The following is a 21,862-nucleotide window of genomic DNA, read 5'->3' as shown; positions in this document are numbered from 1 at the left end:
TATCTCCACAATTAACACAAGCCTAGAGGAGTTCTGCTGTGTGGTGGAGTTGCTAATGCCAACTGTTAGCTTCAACTAGCCAAGACGTTGTCTGCTGTTTCGTGGACGCTAAATTAACAACAGCCTTCCCCGTCATGAGTCAAGTTGGGTGAGTCCATGAATGTTAAGTGATGGTGTGACATAGAAGCTTTTCAAATCCTTGAGTTTGACTGTCTATTTTCTATTATAAGCTAATGTAGGAGATAGGGGTAGGACACGAATTTCATGATAAGCTTGCATGCAAAACTCAGAGTTTAGGAGTATAATTAGAAAGAGTTATAAAAATGTTTTTTCAGTGTCCCACACCTTTAATAATCAATGTCTTCTTTTGAAAATTCACTAGTTTAGTATTATGTCAGTGTTAACAGCAAGTTTATATTATGCAATAGGCCCTGAACCCAACCAAAAACGACTACTACATCTAGCATAATGTCACTTTTAGCAATAGTTAGGACATAAGTAAAAAGAGCTGTTTATCTGTAAATTACAACTCCTGAAACTCTGTTTGTACCATACAGCTGTAATAAGTGCATGATAAAAGCTTCTAATCCACTCATCACATCTGGATGGATGAAGGGGTAAAGAGAACAGACTCTGGATGAAACCAGCAGAGGATTTCCCCAGCAAGGCTGATTTAAAACTCCTAACACACACACACACACACCTCCTCCTCTTCTCCAGCTGAATCTCACACATACGTACACACAGGTACAACACTGGCAATCAGCAGTCCAATCAAAAAAGTTTGCACGTGTTTGTGTGAGTGATGGCAGAGGGGAAAGGAGGATTAAAACTAAATTACACCTGAGGGAATTTAGGCAAAATCGTGTTTTCAGTTTTAATTACTCTAATGCATCCAACACAAACATTAAGCCCTTTTATTCAGTCATTTAATTTGCAAGCACCCATTTTCATAAACTAACTCAACAACCTTCAGCTGTGTCGTCCTTAGAAACGAGACCTGACCGGCTTTATTTAAAAAATGACTTGTAGAGCAGAAAAAAAGAGGTACATGATGAAAACCATTTACACAGAGCATTTAACGCCCGACGGCAAATCCTTTTGACAGTGATGACCGATTACTTCAAATAAAAGAAAACAACTAACAATAATACTAATAACTGATTTAACAAATTCTGAATGAACCATCCACACACACACACACACACACACACACACACACACACACACACACACACAAGAATGATTTGAAACACAAAGAAGACAGACAAGAACAATCACACTGAATGTCAAAAGCAGGCAGGTTAGCGTCCCCCGTCCTCGTGCACAGGGGACCTGTCCCCTCAGTTTTCACGAGTTACTCTCTGGGCTGTATGTCCAGAATGTTTTCAGCCAGGCTGGTGAGTTTGCTGTCCTCCAGAGCTCTGACCAGTCGGCTCAGCTTGGCTGCCCTCCCCTCCGCCTGGATGAAGCGGCTGAGCAGCTGATAGGCTTGCTCATACAGCCCTTCTCTCTCGTACTCGTAGGCCAGGTTGTCTATAGCCGGGCCCTTCAACGCACGACAGCTCTTCCCCAGGGCCCTCCCTACATTCCTCCACTGGCGGCCCACTCCGTTAGAGAAGCACTGAATGTCTGCCGGTGAGAGCATTCGGTCCTCTGGATGAAGAGCAAAAGGAAAATCATTTGGAATTTAAATGGATCTGTTTGTTCCAACAGTAACTTTATAAGGCTCATAGCTGCAGACTTGTGAACTTGAATCAATTTGTTTATATATGCAAAAGAGCCATGTGGAGATGAAAGTGTCACCTACTGAGTCATTTCTGTAATAATGAAACACATTTTATTTTAAAGCAGTTACATGAAGCATTGTTTATACAATAAAAACAAAAACCTCCATTAGCTAAATCCAAAAAAATCATTGCTGTTATGAAAGCAATCTCATCTTATTTTTGTTGTTTTTGGGTGACCCACAATGAAATCATTCCAAATATACAAACTAAATACACTTTCTGATAGAACTAATCTCTTAACATGGACTAGCAACAGTCAGTAGACCTGGATTAGAGCAGATAAAAATCTAAGATGAGACTTTTTTTTAAAGGTGTGAGACACTCGTTTAATCAATACATTTGCAGTGGTCTCTACAGGAATGCCTTGCAAGTCGCACTGGGGGGGAGGGGGAGGGGGGGTGAGAGGAAGAAAGTGATTTTTTATATAGCGACTCACAAATCACGCGGCACTTCACAAGATTTTTTTAACCTTTAAAAATATGTTTCAAATGACAATAAATAAAAAATTGTGATTAAAAAATGTAAGGAAAGGGAGAGAGAAAATGATAAGGAAAGAGGGGAATCCGTGGATCCATGGAAAGGTGGAATAGGCAGAAAGAGCAGAATAAGAAGAGGGTGGTGATGAAGGTCACAACAAAGCCAGCTTGAACAGGTTCCAGAGTTTGGGGGCCACAGCAGCAAATGATCTGTCACCTTTGACCTTTAGCCTGGTGCTGCACAACCAGTAGGCTTTGGTCACTGGACCTCAGGGACCTGCTGGGGGTGTAGGGACTAAGAAGATCACCAATATAAGATGGTGCTTGTCCATGTAAGGCCCTATAGACCAGAACCAGGATCATGAAATGAACCCTGAAGTTGACTGGCAGCCAGTGAAGCTGGAGGAGAAGCGGGGTGATGTGGGTGTGTTTGGAGGACTTGGTCAGAAGCCGAGCACAGGCATTCTGAACCACCTGCAGACGGTTCAGGGAGGTTCTGCTCAGACACGTGAAAAGAGAGTTACAGTAGTCTAAGCGTGAGGAGATGAAGGTGTGGAGAACTGTCTCAAGTTCAGAGCGGGACAGAATGGGTCAACTAACAATTTTCCTGAGATGGAAGAAGGAAGAGCGAACAAGAGAACTGACATCAGAATCCAGGGTGAGTCCTGGGTCAAAGGTCACAAGATTCCTGACAGAAGGTTTTGGTATGAGAAAAAAGCTGACCAAGAGAGTCTCTGACTTTAGGAACCAGTTTGTCTCGTCTAGGGCACGGAGAAGTCTGCTGGAGCAGAAAGTGGCAGAACACAGCAGGATTTGGAGTCTTATTTCCTGATATTTGGACATTTTGCCTCAGACTGGATAACAGCAACGGGATTCTACCCCTGACTTGCAACTTTGATGTTTTATCTCCACAAATAACAAGCCTGGAGGAGCTTCAGCCGTGTGGTGCAGTTACTCATGCTAACAGTTAGCTTTTACTAGCCGAGATGTCTCTGCTGTTTCCTGCACGTTAAAACAACAACAGCCTTCCCCGTCGTGAGTCAAGATGGAAGAGTCCAAGAGCGTTAAGTGACAGTGTGACATAGATCTGTCAGACTTTTCAAATCCTGGTATTTTCTATTAGAAGCTAATGCAGGAGATAGGTGTAGGAGGTTTTTTAGTGTTCCACACCTTTAATAATCATTATGTCAGTGGTAACAGTAAGTTTTTATTAGGCCATAGGCCCAGAAACCAACCAAAAATTGGTTTACAGTAAAACTGGTTTTCTGGACTCACCAAACACTCTGTTCTGAAACTTGAAGCAGTTGCTAGGGACAGGAGACTCCTCCTGCTGGACTACGATGGGCTGGTGGGTGGGACCTAGGGCCTGATTCTGCAGCTGCTGCTCCAGTCGATCAATCTCTTCATCGCGCAAGCGCTCGGGCTGGCATGACACAATTTACAAAACACTTAAACGTAAACAAAATCTCATTGGGCATATCTTTTTATGTGAATCCATGGGTCAAATCACCAGCGAAGAGCCAAACGGATGCTTACCTGTGACAGGTGGATGTGCTGTAAACAGATATTCAGATTATCCAGACACAAATCCAGGATGTGAGTGCTGGCTTTCAGCTGGATTCTCACACTGAACTCCTGAGGAAGAGCGAGAAGCCGGCAGGCGTGTTGGCAAAGGGACTGCCGCACCGCTCCAGAGCTGTAGCTCTCCAGGAACTGCTGACATGCTGCCACATCCACAAATTTCACCTCCACCCCCAGGAAGGGCTCAGCGTCATGGACCTTTAGGATCTCATAGCCACCAAGGCCTCCTGCAGAATCTGAAAATGGAAAACACTCATTAATTAATCAGGCATGCTGGGTTAGCTTTCCTCCTTTTCAACATGACTAATGGATCCAAGAAGAGGTTTTTACCTATAAGTGTCAACTTGATGACTTTAAAAATGTTGAATTTTTTCTGTTGGTCTTTGTAGAGAGAGAGCAGGTTCACACCAGGAAAGAGAGACTGCAGAAACATGACTGCACATCCCGTCCACTGACCTCCATCCAGAGTCTTGTCCGCCATCCTCTGAACACAGAGCAGCAAATAAGTAAAAAAAAAAATGTTACTCTATTTTTTCCAGTTCACATAAAAAAATGGCCAAAGGAAGGAAAATTGTAATTGTCATTATTATTACAACAAATATTTATTACGAGGAATAGTCTCTTGAAGTGGACCATCTCGTTTTCAAGAGGGTCCACAAATTAAATTCCAAACAACATAACAGCAGAGCTTTTTCCACAAGACCGCACAACTAAACCGTTCAGAACACACCCACACACACCCGCTCTCAATATTATCCTAACAATATGTTGGTAATTTTTACTCATAACACAGGAACAACCTAAAGATCAACTCTGGATTGTAAACTGAACATTAATTAACCCAAAAAAAAGCCTTTCTACTGAGCCTGACTTTTAATATTCATTTTTTTCTGAGGCACAACCCAATCACCAGTGCTGCAGTACAGTAATTATTATAGTTGTTGCTGCCAATAACTGGATACAGCCAATTATTAAAGAGCAAGTCACCCCCCAACCAGAGTCAATCCCCCACACTTCCTGTTTGAAAAATTTGCCAAAAGAAGGGTTTGCTTGGTGGACTGAGAGGGCAGCGCTGTGGCACTGACTGACAGCGTCCCCCACATAATCACCCCCTTCCCCTCCCACAACAGACACACAAATGACAGCTAGATGGAAATAATATATTAATTTCAGCCTGTTTTACTTATTGGACTAATTTTGGTATGTCGGCCGATACCGATATTGGTGCTGATATATCACGCATCGCAATTTTTTTCCACCAAGTTTGGCTTAGATAACCTATCATCCTCAAAGACCAAGTTCACAGAGAAACTGTTTATACTCTTTATTTTGTAAATCTCATCAGTCACTCTGAGTTTAAACATGCAGGCCACCCAAGAAATTAGTCTTTCACCCCTATTTCCTGCATTAGCCGCTGACTTAGAAGGGGAAATGCTCGGAACAGAAAAGACACTCAGATCTACATCCCACTGCAAAATAGATGTCATGGACTCACGCATCTTGGCTTGCAACGAGGAACGCTGTTATTGATTAAGCGCTCAGGAAAGAGCAGAGCGCATATTGGCTAGTAGAATCTAACTGTTAGCATTAGCAACTCCACAACATGAAGTTACAGTCCCATAAGTCATCACAACCTGGTGAAATTACATCTCCGCATTTGACCCATCCCGATGGGGAGCGGTGAGCTGCAGCAGTGGCTGCGCTAGGGAACTACTTGGTGGTTTAACCCCCCAACCCAACCCCTTAATGCTAAGTGTCAAGCAGGGAGGCATTGGGTCCCATCTTTATAGTCTTTGGTATAACCTGACCATGGATTTGAACCCACAATCTCCCAGTCTCAGAGCAGACACTCAAACCACTAGGGCAGAACTTGGTAGAGTCGCATTGCTGTTAGCCAATCAGAGGCGAGAATCCTGCCATCTTCTGCTCTGGCTCACTTCTTGTTCCTGAATCAGGAGCACAAGACCTTCTTTCCCCACAGAAATCGACTCACAAGGCACTCATTTATATCAGAGACCACTGAAAATGTGTTGAAAGAACAAGTGAACTTGGTCTTTATTAAATTAAACTGCAATTTGCATTTAATTGGGTCATCTTCACCTGATACTGAACTTTTTTTTGCTGGTCTGAAACATTCATGTGTGACAAAGTAAAAACAGAAGTGTGTGAGGGGGTAAATACTTTCACAGAGAACTGGTCAATGGTTATAATGTCGGCTCGCCTCATCTTTTCTCCTACCCCCTCCTCCTTTGGAAACCCTCATTACATAAAAACATGTATAATCTGGTCCCTACACCCCCACCCACCCCCCACCCCCACCCAGCCTGGTACCTAACTCCTGTTCCCTGGATGAACCAGCGCAGCTTCCTCCTGGTGTTGTCTCCACACTCCCTGATGGGGAGGCGCTCTGTGTGGAAGCACCATCCTCTGAGTTGGATTATAATGCATTTCCTCATATTTCACTAATACAGTGGGCTGGGAAACTAGGTCTATCGGGAATGTCTACAACTTAGCCAGTGTGCAGTTTTATGTGACCCTATCTGCTGCCACTCTGCAAGTACACTGTGAGATTATTTTACCAGCTGTATGAGGATTAAATGAACAGTAGGAGCTTAAAATACATCACTTATCATTTGCTCTAGTGATCCCTGGACAGCTCATCTGACATTCAAGCAACAGAAAATTGGATTCACGTGAGAATGCGTTGACACAATTTAGCTAACATCTTTTTGAGGTTTGTTTTGGCTTGCTTTGTCCAGAAAACGCCTCAAATGTTCGTGGATATTATGTTAAGTAAAACTCAGTGGCCAAAATCAGAAGTCTTTCTTAAAAAGACGTAGCTGAAACCCCGCTTTTCATGCCAGTCTTAAATTAAGACAATCTTGTGTAAAGAAATGATGGGTGTTTGGTAAAATGTCGAAAGAAATACACGTGACCTCTCGCAATAATGCAAGACCTCACAATAGTAATTAACTCAATATCTGCCAAATTAACAGCAATTCTTCTGCGTTGGCTAATGTTAATTAGCTGTAGCAACCTCCAAAAGTTAATCACACATACATCCAAAAATTATTTTGGGAGTTTTTTCTAAAGTTGTCAAGTGGTTTGTGAAGTGTTCTATTAGCAAACTAACAAAGGAAAACGTGCACACAGGCAAAAACATTATTGCAAACCTTTTGCAATAAAAAGACAATGCCACCAAAAACGTTTTGCACTGACTTAAACAGAAAAACTTATAATAAATCACTGAATTTACCCTTGAAATGAAAAGCTTTGATTAAAACTGATATATGTTGAATAGCTAATCAGAAATGTGAAAAGAGCTAGAGGCTGAGCTAGCCGACATACTAAACCACGTTTAGCTTGTTTGTGTTTGCAACAGTGAAACTGGAGCTCATTAACACCTAGTAGAAAATAGTGGTGAAGGACACGGCCATTTACATCCGTGGAGAGGGTGTGTTCGGGACGAAACTGGACCTGACCTTTGTTTTGCCAACATGAGAGGTGTGTAGCTGTTCTGCATTAGCTGTCGTTTGTTCATTTTTGAGCTCTAAAATATGTGTTACCTCCCATGTCTGGAGACAGCGACTGATTTTAAAACAATGAGGAAAAAAGAGGTAAATGCAAAAATGTGTGAGCTGAAGACAGCAGCTGGGAGTCCCACTACAAATATTTTGACCTCAATTAACACTGCTGCTACCTGCCTGTAAGCGGCCATATTTGTGTATGAGAGCAAGAGTAAAAGGCCACAGTTCTCCTGGCTGTTGGCCAAATGCCAGACGCTGTAATGTATTTCTAGCAAAAGCATCCCCCGTGACAGCGCGTGGCATCGGAAATGAAACCACAGGTGTAGCAACCGAAGCAACTGTCAACACCGAACCTGTGGTGGAAAATTTTACCTGAGATGTTTCACCTGACTGAATGTCAAACCAATATCCAGTATTCTGTTTTTAAATAACTTTTTATCTCATCTTCTAATGTAGTTTCCTTTTTCACCGTAGAAGTTCAAAAACACCAAATAACTGAGTTCAACCCTTAAAAGTAGGAATGGCTTTCCTGAAAAAGCCATTCGAGCAAGCTACTTTGTCTAAACACAAGTATAAGGTCCAACCCCTTTCTTCAGGCTTACCCCTTCATGCCGCACCTTAATATAGGAATGCTGTTTTCAACCTGTTGTTGGGACTTTTTCTGCAATTATTCCTAACGTAAAGTACATATGTAACCGTGTAACAATGTAGTAGATGTAGTGTGGTGTTTTTATGGTGAAAACTTATGCAATTTATAGCTTTTTTGGTTTATTCTTAACTTAAAAGTCACAGCAGCTCGGTGCTACCAGCAATCTGGGAAAACTTCACAAACAACAGGTCAAAACTTCCAGAACCCAACCCAAACTAGTCACCCGTCTCTGCTGGTTTCCCACAAACGGGTGTAAATCTGCCAGCGGACAGATGACAGCTGCATTAACAGGCCCTACACCTAAATGTTTCCCAAAAATAAAAGATCCAGACTCTAAACAAAACAACTTCTTAAATGAAATTTGCAAATGGCAAAACAAAACAAATATTCTCTCTGTTACACTAGGCAGTCCAGTTCTGACTTTAATCCCTGCTCAGCTGCTCTAAAGCGAGAATGCGTGATTTTTGCACATAGAGGGAGTATGTGCAGCAGGAGCAGACATTCACAGTTATCTTGATTAGGTTTTTCCTGGTTCTTACATTTTAGAGGCAATAAAAATTATACATTTTTGGACAAAATTTTTAATTTATTGGTTGCCATTAGTATGTGAAAAGCATCTCAAACAATATGGTTAAAAAATGCTCCAGACATACCCCCCCACTACTACAAGTTTCATCCACTAGTTTTATTGAACAAGTCTCATTTTAAGAAACGTCAAGGTTTCCTAGCGCATTTCTTTTGTTAAAACATTTTAACCCAGTCGATTTAGTATAAAAAAGAAAATGTCTTTCAATGTCAATAAAGTGACAATGTGTATTTTTCCTGGCGATAAGGGGGGAGCACATGTCTAAATCATTGTACGTAAGCAGTATTTTTGTGTTAGTCGCCTTGCGAGGCCGGGTGCCTTGACACTGAGAAACATCCACAGACTTGCTCACATGTATTTTAAACCCGTTTTTATGGTTATGTGTAAACTGCCAATAATTTTCAACAACTGGTCATCATTTAATTCATTTTCAACAACATTTTGATGGATTTTTCCAGAGATTCAAAGTAAAACCTACACATTGTCTTTAAAGAAAAAAATTCAGTGTTTACCAAACCTGAATTTTATACTGGCAGCACCATCATCTAAAAATAAATAAATATATATAACGTTTTTTTAATGCTCGACAAATTATCTTAAAGCATCTTAAAATGATGATTTTTTAAAATATATGTTCTCAGACAAAATGTCAAATATGTCATCTATTATGCACCTTTTAACATAATAAAAGAATTAAGTTTCATAGACTGTAACAACACAACCTTATTGTAATCTTAAAATCAAGCACTGTGTGAAAAAAACAGCCTAAATGTGGTGAATCACACTGAGCAGAGGCATAAAAGCAAACATGAAGGGCACAGTAGAGCAGTGGGGTGTAGTTTTGTCTCAGCTGCAAGGGGAGAGGTGGAGCAGATTGGTCCTGGGAATAGAGCCAGGTGAGGTTAATGAGTGTATCAGCAGGGTATTGCCTAATCAAGCCCTTTCTCTGTCTTTATATGCAGAAGTGAAGCGAAACCCTGGAGAGTGCTTGGACGCCTGCTCGAGCGCACGCTGCTGTATTTGTGTTGGGGTGGATGGGTGTGGATGTGCATTTCCACCAGCCAGCCAGGTACTACTCAGCGTGCACGATGTTTTGTGCATGAAGTAAGCTACCTCGGGCAGTTTCTGTTCTGAGGGGAACCCAGGGTAGCAACAACTTCTTCACACAAACACACCAACCTAGAATCATTGTTATGGTAATTAATGAAGGGCCTTCTCACAGCAGTCATTTTGTCATGAAACACTTGGAAAAAGGTGTTATTAATCCTGCTGATTGCCACTCTGTTCCTAAATAGAACACAATCTTTGATATAATTACTAACTCATGTTCACAATACTAGCTTACTGCCTATGTGTATATACAGTACATGTACCTTTATTATGAATTTTCTTCAGATGTATTCTCTTGTCTCTGTGCTGCTGTCAAAAGTGAATTTCCCCACTGTGGGATCAATAAAATCTATTTTATTCCATTCTATTGTATTTTCCTACTATTTATGTGGGAAATTGTTTAAAAAAAGACAATCATTTTACAAATTAATTCATGTTATTTCTGTTACCAAATAACCTTTAAATATATTCTTTAATCAGAAAATGAGGCTGAAAACCAATAATCTGGACAACTATTGGATGTCATCAAAATTCATATGCAGGTTTTAAAAATGACTAAGTAGTAATGTGTGCAAGTTGTACTAAATGTTTATTATTATGAAAATGTAAAAGAGCTAAAATCAGGAAACAAACATAAATATAAGAGACCAAAACATCATCAAACCTCATCAAAATATTGCTCATTTGATTTTAGCCAAAAGGGGCATGCATCAATATAAATCTATTTCTAAAACATAATCAGCGAGCATGTTGCGTATCATCCGATCAGGAACACAGGTGCTCTGACAGCCCATGGGATATAGGCATAGAAAAAAGGAAGAATGGCTGGAGCAGACTGGTCCTGAAAAGTCTTTAATAGCTGCAAAAAAACAGAACTGACAAGACATTTCTAACGTTTCGACAAGAAGACATTTCTCGACAAAACTTTAGTTCTGTTTGTTTGCACCTAAAGAATTTTCAGGACCAGTCTGCTCCAGGCATTCTTCCTTTTTTATATTTCTAATTACTAAGACTATGAAACTCACAATTTTTGTCTTTAAACAACTCAAAGATCCTTATTTGTCAAAGAAAATAATTGCAATGGAAGAGATCACTCCCCCCAGAAAAGAAATACTCCATAACAGGATAAAACTAGAATAGTTGTTTATTTACATTCCCTTTAATGCAATAATGTTCAATTTGGTCCTGAAAGGGCCACCTTCCTACATATTTTAAGAGGTTTATCTTGCTTCAGCACACCAGATTTTAATCAGCAGACAATTAACAGGTTTCTGCAAGCCAAATGCAAACATTGAATTAAATGTGTTGGAGCAGGGAAACAACTTGAACATGCCGGATATGAGATTGAGGACCAGGATCTGGGGGAACACTAGCCTTGTGAACTAGACCAAATTCTTGCTTTGCAAAGAAAGCTTGCCAGGCTAGGGGAACACTATACTTTAAAGGCTAATTATAGCATTATAGAAATCAGATTATTTTAGTATTATCTGTCATACTTTGATATTTATTTTTCAGCATGTTATTAGAATGAAAATTGATGGATTTACATCTAAAACTTTAACTGCATTGTAATATCATTTCTTAGAGTTTTAATTTAGTCTCTTTAGGATGCAGAACCTGTTTATGTTGTGTAAAAATTATTATTGTAATGTTTTAAGACTCTTAAGGTATTGTGATCTGTTTACATGAACTATCGGTGTTTCAAGTATAAAACAGTAACCATTAGTGTCCTCCAACAAAGCATGCGCAAAGCTACATATGATTTCAGTTTCAGTAGAAGTCACCTGCCACCAGAGGTAACTTTTCCAAGCAGTGATCAAACCTTCTTGTTGTTTTTAATCGCCCCATGGAACACAAAAGTGTCTTAAGTGTGTGAAACTTTTACTTAGTGTCGTTTGGGGAGAGATGCACAGCTCGTGCTCGAAAAACGTCACAGCTCAAAAAACTTCCCGCTGTTAATTATTTTCCTGCGTAAAGGCGGGCGAGCGCACACATGAAGCTTTTAAATAACCGGACTTCTGCTTTGCTGTGAGGTCAAACTTACAGTTGGGACAAACTTACCTTAAAACGGTTTAGTTTGTTCGGTTAGGCTTCCTCCTTAGAAATCACACCCACTGACAGGGACTTCCTGGCTTCCCGTTGGCTGAGTGAAATCAACCTACGTTCTGATTGGTGGAAATTGTTGCGCTAACTGATGACAAACAGGAAGTGTAAATTTGGCATTGCAGTACATTTATCTTTTGTAGAAAACATTTCCTAGAAACAAGAGGGAAGAGTTTCCGGTATTATAAAATCGAATTATGTATTCAGGTTGAAATAATCGGAGTTGGAAACACCACACCGTCTGTTTATTTTTGTCCTCTTTCTCACTATGTGGAAAATGTGAGCTGATTAAAAATTAGTTTCCATTTTCTGGTCTTATGCAGCTCTGACAGAAATAAATTACATATAACCTGTTAAAATAATAATTTATTATGTAAAAATTAGGAAACTATGTAATTTTGGGTGAATACCGAGGAAGTTAAAACAATTTCTGGGTTTTGATACTTAAACTAGATCATGGTGAAATGAATTAGCTTTAGGATTTGTCTGCTTTGACATAGTTGATCATGTTATTGTTGATGGATTTAAAAAAACGTGGGTTGTGATTTCTGGTTTATCTGGCGTCCTCTGACAGGAGGATTGAGCTATCAATAGAAAGCTTTAAACATCAACTTAATAATCGTTTTCAACATACTTTTGTATTTGACATTTCACATTTAGCTCAAATTTTTACAATATGTTAATGCTTTTTCATTACGACGATATTTTATATAGCGCCTCTCAAGATAAAAATCACACAGAGCTTCATAAAAACAAAAAATAAATTAAAGTATAAAAAGATTTTAAAAATGATTAGAAGTGTGTTTAAAAGGAGAAAAGGAAAAAATGTAAGGAAAGGGGGAGAGAAAATGAATATGAAAGAGGGAAATCATTTCCATATCAATAGCGATTTACTGATTTTCACATTTTAAAAACCAGACTTTTTTTTACTAAGCCAGAATTTGAACATTAGGAGTCATTTATTTGTTTAACGGTTAATGGGTTTAATGCCATTTTTATTGGTGGAGAGTTTTAAATATTTGGGGACTCAGATAGATGCTCATCTGTCCTTTCAACAACACTCAGATTCCATTTACAATAAGGCACTCCAGCGCCTCCATCTCATCAGGAAATTAAGGGATTTTAATGTCAGGAAAAACATCGTAACTGTCTTAACGGTCAATCATAGAATCCATTTTAACGTTTAACATTACATCCTGGTACAACTTTCTCACTTGTAAGCACAAAAATAAACTGCAACGGATCAAGCAGGCAAAATAATTGGTTCACTACAAACTCCCCCTTTCCCTTCTGCACGAGCGCTCTGTGATCAGGAAAGCCACACTGATCACAGAGGAACCTTCTCATCCCCTCCACCATTCCTTCAGTCTTCTCCCATCAGGCAGGAGATACAGAATCGCACTGTCCAAAAAAGCAATCCATAAGAAATCATTCATCCCATCAGCAATCACAGCCCTCAACAGACACAGAACTTCAATAACCCGCAAATTATTTTGTATTTTTAGGCGTCTAGTTGCATCTTTGGTTTTATGGCTTTTGAGCTTATATCTGTGCTTTTAGTTTTTTTATGATTTTATTGTATTTACTGCTCTATGAAAGTGTGAATGATGAGGATGATGATGAGCCCTGTTGAAAGACAAATTTCTGTAACCGCTTGGCGTCAGACAATAAGTTTTTCTATTCTATTCTATTTTTTTTGTTAAAAGAACCATCTGCCTCTGTTGTCTCCTTTAAAAAGCAGCTGAAAACTCACCTGTTCAAGCTGGCTTTTGTATGACCTTCTTCACCACTCTCTCCTTATTCTGCCCTCCCCACCTATTCCACCTTCCTCAGGATCCACTGATTTCCCTCTTTCCTATTCACTCTCTTTCTTTAAAATGTTTTTTAATCACAATTGTCTATTTTTGCTTATTTTAAACATATTTTTAATCATTTTCTAAATTCTTTTTTATATTTAAAATTTTTTGTTTTTGTGAAGCGCCTCTTGATTTTTATCTTGAGAGGCGCTTTAGAAAAGATTGTTTCTTCTTCTTCTTCTTCTTCTTCTGCCAAAGTGCATTCAGGATAAAAATGTCCATAACAGAAACAAATAAGGTGATATTTATATGTTTATTCATAGTAGACAAAAGAAAAATCGTAAAACTCCTTGCCCGGAGAGGAACCTTTGTTGTTGACTTGTTTCACAAATTTCAGCGTTTCTTTGTCTCTGTAGACGAGAGCGAGAGAATTTTCCTCTGGATACACGGTCAGAAGCTGTAAAGGTTTACATGAAGAAATAATTATATCCACTGGTGTGTTGCTTCTGCCATCATCGTCAGCACTCACCTCCTCATCCTCTTCATTGGCTACGTAGCAGGTGTATCCCCCAAACTCGGACTGCCAGTCTATGAACGACAAATCCTCCGAGCATTCAATTAAAAATCATTTCTATTTTTCATTTTACTTTATTTGTTTGCGTTCACCTGTGCAGCCAAAAGGTAAAATCAGGTCCAGAGCGTATTCTGCCCGTGCAGCATCGCCATCGTGCAACAAAGTGTAGCTGCCATGAGACCAGCGGCGCACCTCTCCGCTACACACAGGTGTGCTCAGCTCTAAAAGATTCATAAAGGTTAGCGCTCACAAACAATCCTGCTGCTGAAAGAAAAACCCAGCCAACACTTACCTTTCTCTCTGCTTGGATTTGCTCCTGTGGATGACGATGCAGCTGCTGAAGATCCTGCTGCTTCTTCATTTTCGTCTTCCTCCTCCTCATCATCAGCAGGACACATGTAGTGCAGCCGAAGGCCGGTGTAGTTGGAGAGCAGCAGGAAGAACGCCTCTGAGTGAAGCAGCTCCCAACACATGCTCACACACTCGGGCAGGGTATCCAGAGAGGCCGCCTCGTAGCACCTGGAAGCACATTAGTGTCCCTCAAAACATTCCAGCATCGCGCTCACACAGCAGATACTCTGTCAGACGCCAACCTCTTATTGGGTGGACCTCTCTTGGTCCACTGAATCTGAGCCAGCTGCAGAGCTTCACTCACCTCCCTGAACTTCTCCTCCTGGAGACAAATCAGTCAGAAATGAGCAGACACAAGGGAATCCGGTGGGTAACACAGATGAGAAGTTACCTTGAGGAAACCTTTGAGCTGGATTTCAGAACTCTCTTCAAACTCCTCTTGGATCTGCTCCTGATAGAAAATATCCAGATAGAGGGGATTGATCCACTCCTGCACAATCGTCTCCTGTCAGGAACAAAAGGGAACCAGCTACATTAGAGTAGAAAATGTATTTTTAGTTAGTGTGGAACACAATAACTACAAAAAAACCTTTTCTTTTTAATTCTAGTGTGTACGCTGGTCCAAGCACACCGATCGCTGGTTTCATCTTACGTCTCTCGGTATGTGTGGACTCCTTGGGACGGGCGGTTCCAGGTGACGAGGAGGTCGCTCCAAAGTCGGTCCATGAAACCAGCCGCTCAGAGACAAACGACACTTGTCCTGGGATAAAACTTCTGACACCTGATGAAGAAACACCTCCAGGTTACAGGCTTTTCTTTCTTTCGTTAAGTTAAAAACTTAAATACTCACTTGGTGAAAAGAAACTGGAGAAACTTCAAAGAGGACCAGAGTGTTCCTGGAGGGCACGAGTGACTTCACTATGCTTTGAGGCTGGAAGTTACCTGATTACAGAGACATAAATACACAGGCATCTGTTAATTAAAAGTGTGTATACACACACACACACACACACACACACACACACACACACACACACACACACACACACACACACACACACACAGGAGATCCTTACTGTCTGTTGTGTAAAGATCAAGGGTTCCCCCATCACTCCTCTGCCACGGAGGGACAAGATACAAAATGAAGGCGACACGTCTCCCTTCCAGTTCATCATCATGACACAACAGGACATCTTAGAAGACAGAACAGGATTCATCAAAACAAACAAAAAGATAAAATTTTTAAAAATGAATCAACTTCCTTTGCCATCTTTCAGAAAGTGAGTGATTCCCACCTGTGTATTCATATTTAGCACAAGAAATGTCCACCGTGGGCTCTAGTTCAACGCCCAAGACTTCCCCAAGCCAGGAGCGGAAACGCTCAAACAGAGCCGCCCTGCAGACACACACTCAGCCCTCAGTCTCTGTGCTGTTACACATCAGTAACACACACCAAACGCTGCTGCACATCTGCTCCCCACAAACACAAGTCTGCCCAAAGCCCACCATGACATTTTCAGCTACATGAATAATAAATGAGCACAAAGGGGAGACTGTTACCGTTTGTTTAATTGCTGCTTTCTATTCCCCACAGCTGTTTTTCATTAGGTGTGGCAGCTTAACAGCCAGACTCACATGTTAGTGAACAAAGACATTATTTCTCTTTTTAAAATCTGAGCTCAGAATTGTCATTTATTTCTTGCGTTCTTTTCACAATTACTCCCAGCCACAGCTGTAATTCTGCTACTTAGATAAAGGTCATTGTGGTGTTTTGTTTTTAAAAGCACTGAATAAAAAGTATTGGGGGACAAATGTTTATTTACTGTGATAATGTGGAAATGAATGTTGTTACAAACATGTGTTTATTCAAACTGATTTTTCCTGCTGCAAACACAGCTTATGTAAAAATCATGAGCCAATAAGAGAGAGACATTTACCTTCAGGCTGACAGGTGAGTTTCACAGGTCTTACAAAACAATTAATGCCAATATTTACATTTTCAGATATGTTTTTTGGTTTGTTTTAGTAAAAAAAATACTTCATATATATTTATTAAGGACACAATCTGATCTTTTTCAAAGCATACAATCAATCCTGGATTCAGACAATAACTTATTTTCTTCTTTTTTTTAACTCAAATTTTTATCTTTCATCTGTTTATGAAATTTTATAATTTTATGACTTTATTCTTTCTGATGTTAATCTGATTCTGCTTTTAAATCAATATGATTTTATGACTTTGTTTTATTTTGCTTTGATCTATGTGAAGCACTTTGTGATTCTATGTCTGTGATAAGCGCTATATAAATAAAATTTACTTACTACAATAAAACTAACTTTAAAGTGTCACTTAAAGAGTGAGCGTGATCTCTGGCGCCACCTGGTGGAAATTCCACGAGTCTGCTCACATGCTGTATGAAAAGGTTCCGTGAATCACAAAATCTTGGAAATGGACATTTTTATGTCACATTTTGGTGAAAAGATGTGGTTAAATGATAAAGAGTGTAATTTAGAAATGAGAAAAGTAAAATCGGATACAATAACATGGAATTTGGAAATAAAAATGGAAAGATGGAACATTATGGTCATGAACTGTAGCATAACCTAGCCTCTGTCAGTGTGCCCCAGGGCAGCTGTGGCTACAGTGTAGCTCATCACCATCAGTGTGTGAATGGGTGAATGATGCACTGTAGTGTAAAGCACTATGAAGTCCTCAGACTCTGAAAGGTGCTATACAAGTGTGGGTCATTTATCAAATGTGCATATAAAGAGACATTGACAGATTAAAACTGACTGACACGCTGACCTGTGGATCCATTTATTACCTCAGTCCTGCGATATGTGGCTCCTTTCTCTTTTTCAAGTCATTTGACTGCATGGGAATGACAAAAACAACAGAGGTTATGAAAACACAGGATTTAATCCGTTAACTGATGATGTGTGGAGTCACTTTGGGGATCACCTGTTTAAATTTGTACAGATCATTAGATTTCTCGTTGAAGTTGAGTTCCAGTAGCTCTTTCTGGAGGTTTTCTACAAAAGTTTCACTCCTGATGAAGTTCTTGATGATGCAGTGGGGGAAAGGGTAGCAGTCTAGTTCTAAATCACCTACAGAACATTCACAGAAACAAAGTGTCAGTCTGTTTTCACAAAACTTACATCAGGCTTTAAACAGCGAGTAACACCTAAATCAACTTTTTTTTGCTGATAACCTGTATAGATGAGTATCTAATGGTGCTGTAGACATGTGTAATCATTGTTTTGGTAGTTTAGTGCAACTTACGTTAAATTTAATATTTCAGCCCACAACCATAATTATATCTCCATCTTCAGGTTAAAACTCTGCTCCACATTGATTTAGAATCAGCAACAGCTGACTGCTGTAGCGCTGCAGGGTGACGTCATCTGTACCGCACTAGTGGCTCCACTACACTGTACTCCTGCTGAGTCTCGGCCGCACCTCCACCCGGCTCAACCACTCACCTGCTGATATTACACTTGGTGCTTTAAGCTGGTCGCCTCCTTAAAAATAAAAAAAAACATCCTCCACCCCTTTCTCCTAGTGATCATGGTGAAAAGGAAACCCTACTTCTTGCAGTCAGTTTCTGTGTCTGCTCTTCTCCTGAGCGGTGAGTCTGCTCTTTGTGTGTGCTCGTGTGCACGCTCATGTTAACATCTCGTTTTTCAGAAAAAACTACGAGAGAGCGTGTGGGGGGATTAAATCATTACCTCAGTGCCGCTCTCTGTCCTTCAGGCCACGCCTTTTTTCCTGATATTTTTCTAACAAGAAGTCTGGTTGAAATAAGTCTGCACCCATGATGTTACTCCCCCTTTAATATGAGCCCTATCACAGTAAAAATAACAAATCTTCCACGTGGAAGTATGTTCCCCCGGTGTAGGACACAGGTCACTGTCCCTGTAGTTTTATATCTATTTTTTTCAATATATTTCTTCTATTCTATATCCCTTTTATCAATTACTTGACTACTATATTTCCTGCTTTGTCTGTGCCAGTTTAACGCTCTTCTGTGCTCTCCCATGATGTGTTTTTATCTCCGTCAAGCACTTTAGACAACAACTTGCTGTTTTACAGTGCTATATAAATAAACTTTGATTTGATTTAGAAGGTTTTACTTCCATGATCACAAATTTGGTGTTAGTTAAAGTTACTTTAAAAAATGTCATCAGTTATTTGTGTTTTGTTTTCTTTTAGAGGAATAGGAACTGGCCAGAATCTGTATAGGTGGGTCAAAGCTGAAGAATCAGAAATCGGTATCAGCCCTCGAAACCTGAATCAGTGGATTCTGTACAAACTCTTACGCTATACCGATCGACAGTATAAATAGACTTGGGTGAGTAATTTAATGTTCCTAGAGAGAATTACTGATTGACTAAGAATAAACAAAACAAATGCTACAAAACATTAAAGTCAAAAGTGAGAACACCCATCCAGACCCGGTGCACTGACCCTGGCTGTAGTGAGTCCTGCGGACCCACGCCTCCTTCACGGCTTTCTTCAGCTGCTCGTCCTCCACATCTGGACAAAGCTCCGCCGTCTCCTCGCAGCTTTTCTTCTTCTTCCTCTTGTCTGCAGCTCCGCTCTCCTCCTGAGCCCGTTTGGAGGGCATACTATTAACTATCCTAAAACTAATAAACCAACACGTCAGACTTTACGTGACAGACACGGAGAAGCTGAAACTAGTGGGTCGAACGTCGCGCATAAATGACGTATGTATTTGAACGTTACTGTTTTGCTCGGGTTTGCCCCGTGTTTTGTCAGGGTATGTACAGTCTATGGTCAGGGTACACCAAAGAACTGATAAATTATGTTAATCAAATTCAAATAGATTTTTTAAGATTCACACGCTTTTCCGTTTTTTTTAAATATTCATGTTTATTTTTGCGCAAACATACTTTTGCAGAGCTTTTTGTCGTCAACAGTTCTATAACAGCTGGGTTTTTGTCCAGTTTAAAAATAAGTCCTTTTTCATCTGGCTCAAGTACAGCCTCCGAAAAAAAGTGCGAAATTAAAGGTGCAGTGTGTGTAAATAAAAAAGCAAAAATAAAATTCTACCTTTTTCCAATCATATTTTGGAGTAATAATGCTCGGGACATGTTTGGTTATTTGTTTGTATCTCTCAAGATAAAAATCAAACATGTTATTAGCAATTTAAAGTCATTTCCCAAGAGAAAATTAAAAACCTATCCCTAAAAGAAACTGAAACGAATTTTACAAATTTGTGCACAGCACCTGAGTGCAAACACAAACTCTTTTTGCTGAAAATGTTGGTTTGAACATTTAGTTTGAACTTGTTGCTATTTTTGTTGCTTCACTTCACTAGAAAATTTTTCTATAACACAAATATTTGTTGCTAATAATTTATTCTGAAAGTATATCTGGTGTTTACATCTTTACATGCAACTAAAATGCATGTATTTAAAACTGTTCACTTACACTGCAATCGCAATGAGTAACAATGTAATTAGTTCTATTATCAGAAATCAGAACTGGAATATTTTCTCGTTTTGGAATATGTGTGTTCCTTAAATGAATAAAAATAACTTCATACTAGGGCTGGGCAATATGGCCTAAAATCATATCACGATATATTGAGGATTTCATCTCGATAACGACAGATATGTGCAGAAAGAAGTTGTCCACTAGATGGGGCTGTCACATGTGTTATGTTGATGACGTGACTCAAGGTGATACAGCTAGGGACATGAACATGTCTAACCTACACACACAAGTCATTTTTATTATCAAATTCACTGACATGGGGAAAATGATCTTGATAAGTCAGAAATTTCGATAACGATACATTTTTGATTTATTGCCCAGCCCTACTTCATACAAAGCTTTAAAATGATGCTCATTAAGACTCACCAGCTCTTTGAATGTTATAAAAACACACAAAATGCTGCTTTATTACAAGAAAAATAACATTGTCATTACAGCTTAAAACAACAGGAAACAATGTTTTTTTGTTTTGTTATTTTATTAAACACAGACAACTTTTACCTGAACATAAAACCAAATCCTAAACACATTCAAATACAGACCTGCACATAGTAAAAAGTTGCAGTTTCTCAAGTTTAAAAAAAAGATAAACAGGACATGTCTAGACATTATTGTTTTCTCCTGACTCCAGTATAAACAGCCCTGTGGACTTGAATACACCCAACATCACAAGAGATTTTTTTTCTTTTCGTTTGTTTATAAAAGAAACCAGAGGTGGAAGTCCTTCTCAACACAAAGACACTTGCTGTGCTCACAGAGACAGCCTGACACACTTCTGTCCACTCTAGTTAGTTGTAGATGAAGTTGAATCTGTGAAAAAAAACAAGAGTATTAAAAAGTAAGTTGATTTTAAGAAATACACACAAAACAATTTTTTTAAACATGGGACTCAAACTTTACCTGCTCAACAGCTGCGGTAGACTGGAAATGATTGGTCCATATCCAGGAGCGTTATCATATAGTTCAAACAACGGGGCAGCCACCAGCTTATAATTCTTGGGAACGGCAAACAGTGCTGTGGACGCATCAATTACACTTTATAAAACCTTTTCATACTTTCAACAGAATCTTTTCATCCTCTAAACCTGAACGTGAAGCAACTTCACAAGCTCTGACCTTTCTCCTGCAGCTGAACCAGGAACAGCTTTTTATGCTCTTTAGGTTTGGTGATATGAGCTGGAATGTAAGGATACTGGAAGAGAAACAGCTTCTTGTTAGATCCCGTTAGGAAATAAGATAGATAAACAAAAAGTAAATTAGTCAAATCCAAAACGACTGCTTTGTTATTGTCATGCGATTTCAAAATAAAGATCAAATCAGTGTTGTATTCTGTAGCTGATCTCTGTAAACAGTGAGCTGCAACTCAAAGTGGATCTTTGGAAACCAAGCTGGACATCAGGTTTTCTTCCATGTTAATTCTACAGTTTTTTTTCCTAAAACTTTCCCAAATCTCTTGAATGGTACATCTAGTTTAATTATTACAGCTCAAGTCACCCATCTATACTAACCTGTGGAGGCTCAAAGTTAGGACGCCACCAGTTTCCAATACAGTCGTCAATCACCCAGTCCTGTTTCACCCCATCCTGCCGTCCGAGGATCTAACAACCAACCAAGCGTTAAACATAAATCTACACACTCATCACAGAGAAGAAGCTGTGAATGTGCCGCGGTGTAGCTACCTCAGTCATCAGACGTTTCAGACCTTCCACCTCATCCTCTCCAGGATTCAGCTCTCCACCGGGCCTGCAGCAGGGACACAAACAGATCAGAAAGCTAAAATTAGCTTCGTTCTTTCATG

At 39.6% G+C, this 21,862-nt stretch overlaps 3 protein-coding genes across 3 annotated transcripts in view; all 3 read right to left on the bottom strand.

Moving 5' to 3' along the window:
* Nucleotides 1-1,209: 1,209 nt before the first annotated feature.
* tradd (tnfrsf1a-associated via death domain) lies at nucleotides 1,210-11,868 on the bottom strand. The gene is made up of 5 exons (XM_015953037.3): nucleotides 11,781-11,868; nucleotides 4,178-4,331; nucleotides 3,803-4,083; nucleotides 3,542-3,689; nucleotides 1,210-1,656 (listed from the first exon to the last, which is right to left on the bottom strand). Exons 2-5 carry the CDS (start codon nucleotides 4,326-4,328, stop codon nucleotides 1,358-1,360), a joined length of 879 nt encoding a protein of 292 aa, XP_015808523.3. The 5' UTR covers nucleotides 4,329-4,331; nucleotides 11,781-11,868; the 3' UTR covers nucleotides 1,210-1,357.
* A 2,049-nt stretch (nucleotides 11,869-13,917) lies between these two features.
* ogfod1 (2-oxoglutarate and iron-dependent oxygenase domain containing 1) lies at nucleotides 13,918-19,269 on the bottom strand. The gene is made up of 13 exons (XM_015953036.3): nucleotides 19,012-19,269; nucleotides 17,506-17,651; nucleotides 17,369-17,415; nucleotides 15,839-15,939; nucleotides 15,620-15,736; nucleotides 15,394-15,485; nucleotides 15,196-15,324; nucleotides 14,935-15,048; nucleotides 14,786-14,865; nucleotides 14,485-14,711; nucleotides 14,285-14,413; nucleotides 14,148-14,206; nucleotides 13,918-14,075 (listed from the first exon to the last, which is right to left on the bottom strand). Exons 1-13 carry the CDS (start codon nucleotides 19,169-19,171, stop codon nucleotides 13,932-13,934), a joined length of 1,545 nt encoding a protein of 514 aa, XP_015808522.1. The 5' UTR covers nucleotides 19,172-19,269; the 3' UTR covers nucleotides 13,918-13,931.
* A 1,165-nt stretch (nucleotides 19,270-20,434) lies between these two features.
* The window catches only part of nudt21 (nudix hydrolase 21), a 3,113-nt gene continuing 1,685 nt past the window's right edge, over nucleotides 20,435-21,862 (bottom strand). The window contains exons 3-7 of the mRNA XM_015953035.3: nucleotides 21,744-21,807; nucleotides 21,573-21,662; nucleotides 21,181-21,256; nucleotides 20,965-21,079; nucleotides 20,435-20,874 (exon numbers count right to left, since the gene is read on the bottom strand). Coding sequence (XP_015808521.1) covers nucleotides 20,853-20,874; nucleotides 20,965-21,079; nucleotides 21,181-21,256; nucleotides 21,573-21,662; nucleotides 21,744-21,807 — 367 coding nt within the window. The 3' untranslated portion in view covers nucleotides 20,435-20,852. The remainder of the gene's footprint in view (nucleotides 20,875-20,964; nucleotides 21,080-21,180; nucleotides 21,257-21,572; nucleotides 21,663-21,743; nucleotides 21,808-21,862) is intronic.

Source organism: Nothobranchius furzeri, chromosome 9, assembly GCF_043380555.1.
Source record: "Nothobranchius furzeri strain GRZ-AD chromosome 9, NfurGRZ-RIMD1, whole genome shotgun sequence".
Taxonomy (NCBI): Eukaryota; Metazoa; Chordata; class Actinopteri; order Cyprinodontiformes; family Nothobranchiidae; genus Nothobranchius; species Nothobranchius furzeri.
Note: the sequence above shows the minus strand (reverse complement) of the source record. Positions and strands in the feature narration are given on the sequence as shown.